The 10056-nt window shown below is 41.1% G+C and overlaps 1 protein-coding gene across 3 annotated transcripts; it reads right to left on the bottom strand.

Moving 5' to 3' along the window:
- Positions 1-1415: 1415 nt before the first annotated feature.
- si:ch211-222n4.2 (CCDC92 and CCDC74_C domain-containing protein) lies at positions 1416-9395 on the bottom strand. Of its 3 annotated transcripts, none has more exons than XM_021602300.2 (7): positions 4988-9395; positions 4168-4215; positions 3834-3963; positions 3532-3751; positions 2028-2128; positions 1877-1918; positions 1416-1789 (listed from the first exon to the last, which is right to left on the bottom strand). In XM_021602300.2, the coding sequence occupies exons 1-7, from the start codon at positions 5271-5273 to the stop codon at positions 1654-1656; spliced, it is 963 nt and encodes a 320-aa protein (XP_021457975.1). In that variant the 5' UTR covers positions 5274-9395; the 3' UTR covers positions 1416-1653. The 3 variants fall into 3 exon arrangements, with proteins under 3 accessions (XP_021457975.1, XP_021457976.1, XP_021457977.1); XM_021602301.2 differs by having other exon boundaries at positions 3532-3748; XM_021602302.2 differs by having other exon boundaries at positions 3834-3951.
- Positions 9396-10056: the final 661 nt, after the last annotated feature.

Here is a 10056-nt window from a genome sequence, read left to right as displayed (position 1 = left end):
ATATTTGAGATTCTTCAAAGTAGCCACCTTGATGACAGCTTTGCATTCTGTCAACCAGCTTCATTAGGAATTGTATTTTTTTTAATTTTACCTTTATTTAACTAGGCAAGTCAGTTGAGAACAAATTCTTATTTTCAATAACAGCCTAGGAACACTGCCTTGTCCAGGAGCAGAACAACAGATTTTTTACCTTGTCAGCTCAGGGATTCGATCTTGCAACCTTTCGGTTACTAGTCCAACGCCCTAACCACTTGGCTACCTGCCACCCCAATGCTTTTCCAACAGTATTGAAGGTGTTCCCACATATGGTGAGCACTTGTTGGTTGCTTTCCTGTGGTCCAACTCATCCCAAACCATCTCAATTGGGTTGAGGTCGGGTGATCACTCTCCTCCTTGGTTCACCTACACCTACACCTACACCTACTCTGTCTCACTACTCTGTCTCACTAAAACATGGTGGTTAGAACCTAAAATCTCACATTTGGACTCATCAGCCCAAAGGACAGATCTCCAATGTCCATTGCTCATGTTTCTTGGCCCAAGCAAGTGTTTTCTTTTTATTGGTGTCCTTTAGTAGTGGTTCTTTGCAGTAATTCAACCACGAAGGCCTGATTTCACACAGTCTCCTCTGAAGAGATGTTGATTTTTCTGTTACTTGAACCCTGAAGCTTTTATTTGGGCTGCAATCTGAGGTGCAGTTAATTCTAACATCCTCTGCAGCAGAGGTAATTCTGGGTCTTCCTTTCCTGTGGTGGTCAACATGAGAGCCAGTTTCATCATGGCGCTTGATGGTTTTAGCGACTGTACTTGAAGAAAGTTTCAAAGTTCTTAATTTTCCAGATTGACTGACCTTCATGTCTTAAAGTAATGATGGAGTGTTGTTTCTCTTTGCTTATTTGTGCTGTTCTTGCCAAAATATGGACTTGGTCTTTTACCAAATAGGGCTATATTCTGCATACCACCCCTACCTTGTGTTGTGACAACTGATTGGCTGAAACGCATTAAGAATGAAAGAAATTCCACAAATGAACTTTTAACAAGGCACACCTGTTAATTGAAATGCATTCCAGGTGACTAGCTCATGAAGCTGGTTAAGAGAATGCCAAAAGTGTGCAAAGCTGTCAAGATAAATGGTTGGCTATTTTGAAGAATCTCAAAATATATTTTGATTTGTTTAACACTTTTTTTGGTTACTACATGATTCCATATGCAGGTAGCCTAGTGGTTAGTGTTGGGCCAGTAACTGGAAAGTTGCTGGATTGAATCCCCGAAGCTGACAAGGTAGTAAACCCACTGTTCCCCGGGCGCAGAAGACGTGGATGTCAATTAAGGTAGCTCCTCTGATTCAGAGGGGTTGGGTTAAATGCGGAAGACACATTTCGGTTGAATACATTCAGTTGGACAACTGACTACGTATCCCCTTTTCCCTTCACTATTTTCTACAATGTAGATGTATTTCTACAATGTAGAAAATAGTAAAAATAAAGAAACCCTGGAATTAGTAGGTGTGTCCAAACTTTTGACAGGTACTGTTAACATTCATTAAGTGGTAATTTAAGTCCTTCAATGGCCATAATAGGAGCTGGTCCTGATCTTATTTAAAGAGGCTTTGGTTCTGCGGTGCTGGCTGGCCTGCTGTACTGTTTGCCCCTCTCAATGCACTGTTCTCCTCAGCCTGCTCCTCTGTACAGCCTGGGTCCTTTTCTGCCTCTCTGCGATGCTGGAGCTCAGGTGCTGTTTGAGGGCTGGGAGGATCACCCTCTCTGTCACCCCTGCCTGGTTCCCAGACCTGGAAAGGGTACAGGGACATGGAGGATAGCTGTTCCACTACCAAGGTTAATGTTTCTGTATAAGAGATTAGGAAAGATTCACTTACATTCTCTTGGGAAGTGCTAGTTGGGGAAACTTCTCTGCCTTGCTGAGAGGGAAATTAAATGTATTGTACAATTTACCTGTATTTTTTAAATATTTTTTTAATATAAATGACTTATTCAGGTGGACAAGATGCCTACTAAACTGCTATTTACCTGGTGCTGTCAGCAAGGTAGGCCTTTGTCATGATGTAGTTCTCAGGAGTGATTTTCTTGTTGAACACAATGTCTCGGAGGACAGCCTTCACACGTATAATCTATATGAAACAAACCATCAGGGAGAGCGATACTTCACTGAAAGAACACTGTCAGTTCTCCATGTAAACTTTACATTGAGTTATGGAGAACATGGTCAGAAAACAACTAGCTATTGGGCAAATGACAAATTATGCATGCCTTTGTAAATGTAAGACATATTTATGTAGTTTATGGTTTTACAATGTGACAATCTATTTTAATTGTCTGCTGCACAAAATGACCGGTTTTAGTAGAATCATTCTAAACCAGTGGTTGCCAACCGGTCGATCGCGATCTTTAAGGCATTCCTAGTCGATCACCCAATATTTCTGTAGAAAAGCCAACGAACAATAAAGGCTTGCGCTCCTTTAAAAAATGTTGTGTTGAGCTGTTGCTGGCAGGTGCACTTGATTCAAAAGTCCTGCGCACCGGGTAAGCAAAGTGTTCCCATGAGACAAACTCCGCCTACCTGGCGGACCGGCAAATCTGTGACTAAATCGAGTGCACCTACTGCGCTGCCCAGTCGGATAGCTCAAATCACTGTAGTTACAGAGCTTCCATGACCCTGGCCACAGCCAAGTTTAATAGGCTACTAGCCTACGTAAGATTGAATAACTTTTAAAACCATGACCACAGAGAGACTCAACGAATACAGCCAAGAGCTGCTGTTTTTATGAGTGATTTTAAGTCTATATTCAACACTATTATAAAACACGATTCTTCAGGCTGCAACTGCAATGAATGAGTAGCCAAGTATCGATAGCCCTGCGTTTTATTATTAGCAGCTCGACGTGTCAAATTTAATATTAAGGGATATTTAACTTTCTCTGGTCATAGGAACAACATGAATTTGTGCATGAGGCAGATGCGGTGCGACTTGAGTTTCGCCATCAGGTGGAAGACGGTGTCCCCTCTCTCTGGTCAGTCTTACCGGAGGAAAGGAAGGAGAGAGCAGGGACCGTGAGAGGCGGTTGGGAAAAATAGTTTTGAACGGTCATCGTCCTGATTTGACCTGGTTGACCATCAGATGCAGGCACCATCAGCCCAGTAAAACAAAAAAGCTAATTATTTCAATTCATGCTCCACAGTGCCTCACAAGTGCTAAACCAATTATATATTTTATTATCAAAGCTTGAGTTTTGAAATATAATATGGTCTGATTAACAATATTGGCAGGCCAATCATATAGCCAATATGCTGTGATAATGTTTTAGGCCTACTGCCCAAACCGTATTCCTACAAAACTGTATGAGGTTAATGTAAAAAAGCTAAATCTGAGCAGTAGATTTCCACTTGCTTTTTGACTGCGAAAGTGATCTTGACTCAGAAAAGATTGGTTTCCCACTGTTCTAAACCATAGTTATGTTGGCCAATGCTAAGGGACTGTGCAATAGCATCGATGTGTCAGAGGATGACATCTGACCTCCTGAGACTGCAGGCTGTTGGCGTTGTAGAGCTGCCGTATGATAACCTCACATTCTTGAAGGGTGGGGGGTCGGGGGGGATGGGATGGGCTGCTGTGGATCCGGAGGGGTTGTAGAGAGGTGATGAGGCCTCCCCTCAACTCTGACTCGTGTTCAAGCTTTGCCACTCCAGTGGTCTCAGTGTAGGCGTGAGCCACACAACCGTCCCCCGCTATACTGCTTCCGTGGGGGTCAAACAAGTGTTTTTAGACGAGACACTTTTGGAGAAGATGAACTAGGGGGTAGAGGTATGGATGCTTACCTGAGCCATGGGTCTTGAGATGGGCGTGTGTCTTGTAAAGGTTGCTCCAGGTAGATCACTCTCTCTGTCTGGGCCTCACTGCCCTGTGTCGGTGGCCTTGTGCTCCGGTGGCTTGATCCTAAAGAAATACCTTCCCCAATAGGTAGGCATATGCGCCACACAAGCTTACACAATCCTTGTTCATTGATTTCTATTATGGGAAACTTAAAGAGATGTTGTGAAAAGTAATATCTAACGACCACAGATCTGAAAGTCCAAGAGCCAATGCTTTATTGGTCCTAATAGACCTAGCCCACTTGTTCCAGCAATGATTGAAGAGATGATTGAAGCCTACCTTTTCTGCAAGACTTTGAAGGCTCCATGATCAGCTTATACTGCAGCTCTGTAACATCAAAGTCAAAGAGAGGTCATGTAGAAGACATGACACAGAACAGAAGTAGACATGACAGGTGGCAGCAACAGCATACCTCAACTGCCGTGCTGTTTATAAGCTCTTCTAACAAGGTCCTTTGAGCAACCTTGGCACTATGTGTCTCGCTGCTCTGACAGAGTGAAGACAGAGGACCCATGTGATTCTTTTTAACTGGATTGAAATATCTCTTTGTGGGGGGGATAGGATGCGGAGGCGATATAGAGAAGCTTGTCTGTTCTGTAAAATGATACTGCATTCCACCGCCTCCCACGGTGAGATACTCACCATCCTTTCATTTTCCTCATTCAATAACTATCACTATGCAACCACTAGCGCTAGGCTATAGTGTGTCACCTCTGTCAGCAGTGCCTCATCCTCAGATCCCTGTGTGATTATCATGCTAAAAAACGTGCAAACAAACATGTATTACAGATACAGATTTCCACTAAAGAACTTTATCATATACAAATTATTGCTGGCTAGTGGCTACCCATAAAATCTAGGCCTATTAGGCTGTATGGAAAGAAAGGCAGTAGTCTAGCTTAAATTGTGGCATTGGTATAGTTAAGGGGAAAGGCCATACATTTTATATGCTATTTTAACTTAGTAACATGATGTATAACGTTACTGTGCAAAGATGAAAATTATGGTGCTCAAACCATGACAAACAAATCTGCTGCCTATGATGACGCTTTTGGAAATCAAAAACATCAGTAAAGACACGAGGACAGGTTTGACTCACCTTTATTTTCCCGTCTGAGGTCATCTATTTCACCGTGTAGCTTCTGAAGAGTGTCCTTGTGCTGTAGTTGCAGGAACTGAATATTCCTCTGAAGCGATGCAACGCGAGTATCCATGTCCCGGTGAGATGAGACCTCTCCCCCTCTGTCCCCTCGGGGTGAATCGGACAGCGGTTCAAGGTGGTTAAACGGGAAAGGACGTGGTTGTGGAAAGCAAGGCTTGTCAAGACATCCAACGCGGGACCAGTGGGGTAGATTTCGGACAGGCGGAAGACTGTTGCCTGACATAGCTAAACTATACGGTTAGCTAGCAACACGACAGTTTTTTTTAAACTGGCTGGCTAACTTAGTCTAGCTAGCTACTATGTAGCTAACAAATAACAACAGGTCATTCTTTCCGCATGCATAATCGTGCAGCCATTACCCCTTATCGTAAACGTTCCCGGTTAAATGGATTGTTCACCTCCACAATATGCAAAGTTTAGAAACAATTTAACGAGACAGCTAGGAAAAATAAAAATACACCGATTACCCACAGCCACTATCGACAACGATTTATTTCCCCTTTCACTCTCCTTAGTGGACATGCACTACTACCATACAACGTTGCCATGACAACCATACTGTGTTGCTCCGGTGGCGGGAAATATAAACGTATCTGAACATTCGACCATTCGAACGCAGCATTGTGTCACTGTAAATGTCTGTCTCGTCTTTGCAAGAACACATATAGACAAGCATACAGAAACGATAAAGGCAAATAATTATATTTTCAGTTCAATTTATTACTTTATTTCTTAGAAATTAAGTGCGGGTCTGGACCGGTTCCGACTGACATTTTGGTGTACAAAGCACCCTGTGAATACCATATGGTTCTATGTGAAGCAGAGTTTCCAAACCAAGAGGAGCAACATCGCGAGACTGGGGGTGGTGAAGATGGCGGCGAGTGCAGACGAGATTTCAGCTTGCTCCGAGTAACCTTAACTTTTATCCCTCGCAAACGTACTTAAATGTAACAGAACTTGGCTTATAGTAAACACAATAGAGAACAAAGCTTAATTGACCGCTAATTTGATCTGAAACTTTGAGAAATGTAAGAAAAAAATGTGTGAAAGAGCAAAGAGAAGGCAGTTTCTAGCTGAGCACTCATACATTGGAGAAAAAACGCCATCTGACTCCTCGGGAGAACATAGTCGATGCTGTCTCTGCAAAGATAAACGAAAGAGCCGATGGTCTGGAGAAAATGATACGCGAAAACATCAAAAATAGTTGACCTCGAGACCTCTCTGAGTCATGCATACAAGAGTATCGAAGAGCATAAACGTGCAAAAACGGCTACTTCTGAGAAATGCACTGCACAGGAGAAGACCATCACAGACAGTCAAGAGTGCTTATCCGAAGCAGAGCGATACCGGAGAAGGTGGGGGCTACGGCTTTACGGTGTCCCCTAGGACCAGGATGAGAATGTGAAGCGCTTAGTAAGAGACATCTGTAACCGTGTGGCACAGGACTTCTCCGATGGATATGGCTGTGGATGTCTCTCATCGTATTGGGAAGAAAAAACCTTCTCTGAAGAAATAGCACACTTTTTACTTGAAGCCTTTAGGAGGAGGCTATAAAGAAGGGAGAATTACCTGCCTCTCTGAAGCAAGGGGTTATTACTCTTATACCTAAACCACACAAGGATCTCTTAAATATTGATAATTGGCATCCAATCACACTCCTAAATAACAACTACAAAATTATAGCCATAATCTTTGCAAAAAGGTTGAAGTCTTGCTTGAATGATCTGATTGATGAATGTCAATCAGCGTTTATGAAAGGGCGCCATATATCTAATGACTTCCCTGTTATCCTATTTTGGGATTTTCAGAAAGCATTTGATACAGTAAGTCACAATTTTATCTTTGATTGTCTTAAGCATTTGGAATTTGGTCGTTTTTTGCTGTTGATGCTATTAGAACTATATTTAATGGTGGCAATAGTTGTATCAAACTCTGTCATGGAACATCCTCAAGATTTAACATTTACAAAGGAATATGACAAGGTTGTCCAACTTCACCTTTTTTATTTTTGTTAGTATCTCAAATTTTATGCTCATTAGTTCATAAAAGTCAATTTGAAGGCATTACATTCCTGGCCAGAGAGATCAAGATATCCCAACTGGTGGATGACACCATTTAAAATAAAATAAAATGTGTCACAAACTAGATTAGCATTGGATATCGTGAAGCAGTTCTCCAAAATCTCAGGTTTGTTATGAAAGGAGCTGTCAATCCATCAGATTGTAACATCTCTGAAAAAGATACTGTAACCTACCTCGGTGTAAAGATCATTCACAGCCGTAAGATTTTTGGTGATCTTAATTTGAACCCTGTAACTGAATCTGTCACAAAAAAAAGTCTTCAAGGAAGGGTGCTTTTATCCGAAGCTGAGGGGCTATATCGTGCATCCTATCTTTTTTCATCTATTGACATTCCCAAATCCACTTGCTGTACCTTAGGCTTTTGTACAACTTCATATGGAAAAACAAGCCACATAAGAGGGTTTGTGATGGCGGTCTAAATGTCTTAGACTTCACTCTCTTCAATCAGATATCAAAGGTCAACTGGATTAAAAGGTACATAAAAAATCCTCATAGTTTCTGGAATGTTATACCTCGTTTTGTTTTCAGAAGTTCAGAGTAGAGGTCGACCGATTATGATTTTTAGTGGGAATCTATTTACAGAGAAAATGTATGGAAAGATAAAGGTTGAGGTTTCAAGCAAGGCATATGACACAGTTATTAAAGCTATACCTAGTGGGATAAAAACTTTACTTCAGAATAATGCATATTTTGGAACATCTCCGATTGTAAGCGATATCCAGGTGAATGGCATTGGTCTACTAGATACGAAATTCAACTATCGTTTATTAAGGGATATTTTCTACAGGAAGTCTATTCCCTCTGCGATATTTTGTTGGGCTTCAGTGTTTGATGTAAACTGGCGCCATGCTTGGCTCACTCCACACATATTTATGGTGACCAATAAAGTAAAGGAGATCTCCTTTAAGATTATCCATAGATTCTATCCGTGTAATAGCTTGATTTCTAAATATATACCTGATGTTACCAGTGAATGCAGTTTTTGTGAACTAGAAACAATCTATTGAACACTTCTGTCATTGTTTATATAGTGAAGTGTTCTGGACTGATGTAAAACTATATCTTGGCCTCAAAATATATGAAGAAAAATCCCCTTAATTTTTAAATCTGATTTGGAAAACTATTTAGAGTCGTTAAAACGTATACAAAACAAAATGTTTAAAAAATGTATTTGCTACATGTCTGTATTTGAATTGATATAATGATATAATTGATATAATGTGGATCATTTTAATTTTTTTCTAATTTCTTTGTGGAAGCCCTCTGGCTGTTATGTTTGGCATGTTACTGTTAATAAAATAAAAACATTGCGAGACTTCCCGGGCATGCTTGCAAAACTTCCGGACACGTTTTTCTCGGAAAGCTGTGAGTACTATTATATGATACAGTATCAGTACTTGTTGCATTTACACAGGGGTGGAAAGTACCAAATTGTTGTACTTGAGTATAGGCAAAGATACCTTAATAGAAAGTGACTCAAGTAAAAGTGACAGTCACCCAGTAAAATACTATTAGAGTAAAAGTCAAAGTATTTGGTTTTAAATATACTTAAGTATCAAAAGTAAAAGTATAAATATTTTCTAATTCCTTATGTTAGGCAAACCAGATGGCATTATTATTATTTAATTTTTTTAATTTACAGATAGGGAGGGGCACACCCCAACACTCACATAATTTACAAAAAAAAGCATTTGGGTTTAGTGAGACCGCCAGATCAGAGACAGTAGGGATGACCAGGGATGTTCTCTTGATAAGTGCAAAAATGTGATAATTTTCTTGTCCTGCTAAGCATTCAAAATGTAACGAGTACTATTGGGTGTTGTAGCGAGACTATATAAAGGGGGTACCGGTACAGAGTCAATGTGTGGGGGCACAGGTTAATCATCCTACCTGTAGCCTACCTGCCTCTGGTTCAATGCATTTCCACCTCTCACTATTAGTCTTGATTGTCCATCTTCTGGAATTAAAATGAGATATTCTAAAAGATCAATCTTGCTGGCAAAACATCATTAAATATTGCTATGTTATTTAGCTATAGTTAGTGTGTATATAATGAGCACCCAGATGCTGTGTAGGCATCACAATAATATCAGACAGAGACAAGCTGGCTCTGTGAAAAACTTTACGGGCCGCCTTGGCGTTGGTTACTGCACTGAACAAAAATATGAATGCAACATGCAACAATTTCAAAGATTTGACTGAGTTACAGTTCATATAAGAAAATCAGTCAATTAAAATAAATTCATTAGGGCCTAATCTATGGATTTCACATGACTGGGAATACAGATATGCATCTGTTGGTCACAGATACCCTTAAAAAAAGTAGGGGGGGGGGGGGGGGACAGTCAGTATCTGGTGTGACCACCATTTGCTTCATGCAGATTGATCTCCTTCGCAAAGAGTTGATCAGGCTGTTGATTGTGACCTGTGAAATGTTGTCCCACTCCTCTTCAATAGCTGTGCAACGATTATGGATATTGGTGGGAACTGGAACACGCTGTCGTACACTTCAATCCAGAGCATCCAAAACATGCTCAATGGGTGACATGTCTGGTGAGTATGCAGGCCATGGTAGAATTGGGACATTTTCAGCTTCCAGGAATTGTGTACAGATCCTTGTGACATTGGACTGTGCATTATCATGCTGAAACATGAGGTGATGGCGGCGGATAAATGTCACGACAATGGGCCTCATGATCTCGTCACGTGCATTCAAATTGCCATTGATAATATTACCATTGTGTTCGTTGTCCGTAGCTTATATCTGCCCATATCGAAACCCCACCGCCACAATGGGGCACTCTGTTCACAACGTTGACATCAGCAAACCATCTGCCATCACTTTGTCTGCCATAGTTGAGACCGGGATTCATCCGTAGAGAGCACACTTCTCCAGAGTGCCAGTGGCCATCAAAGGTGAGCATT

The sequence above is a fragment of the Oncorhynchus mykiss genome, chromosome 5 (genome assembly GCF_013265735.2).
Source record: "Oncorhynchus mykiss isolate Arlee chromosome 5, USDA_OmykA_1.1, whole genome shotgun sequence".
Taxonomy (NCBI): domain Eukaryota; kingdom Metazoa; phylum Chordata; class Actinopteri; order Salmoniformes; family Salmonidae; genus Oncorhynchus; species Oncorhynchus mykiss.
Note: the sequence above shows the minus strand (reverse complement) of the source record. Positions and strands in the feature narration are given on the sequence as shown.

Coding starts and splice junctions, on each gene's coding strand:
- si:ch211-222n4.2 (XM_021602300.2), bottom strand. CDS start 5,273: ATGTCAGGCAACAGTCTTCCGCCTGTCCGAAATCTACCCCACTGGTCC. Junction 4,216..4,987: donor CCTCAGACGGGAAAATAAAG/GTGAGTCAAACC, acceptor TTGATGTTACAG/AGCTGCAGTATAAGCTGATC. Junction 1,919..2,027: donor TACCTTGCTGACAGCACCAG/GTAAATAGCAGT, acceptor TTTCCCTCTCAG/CAAGGCAGAGAAGTTTCCCC.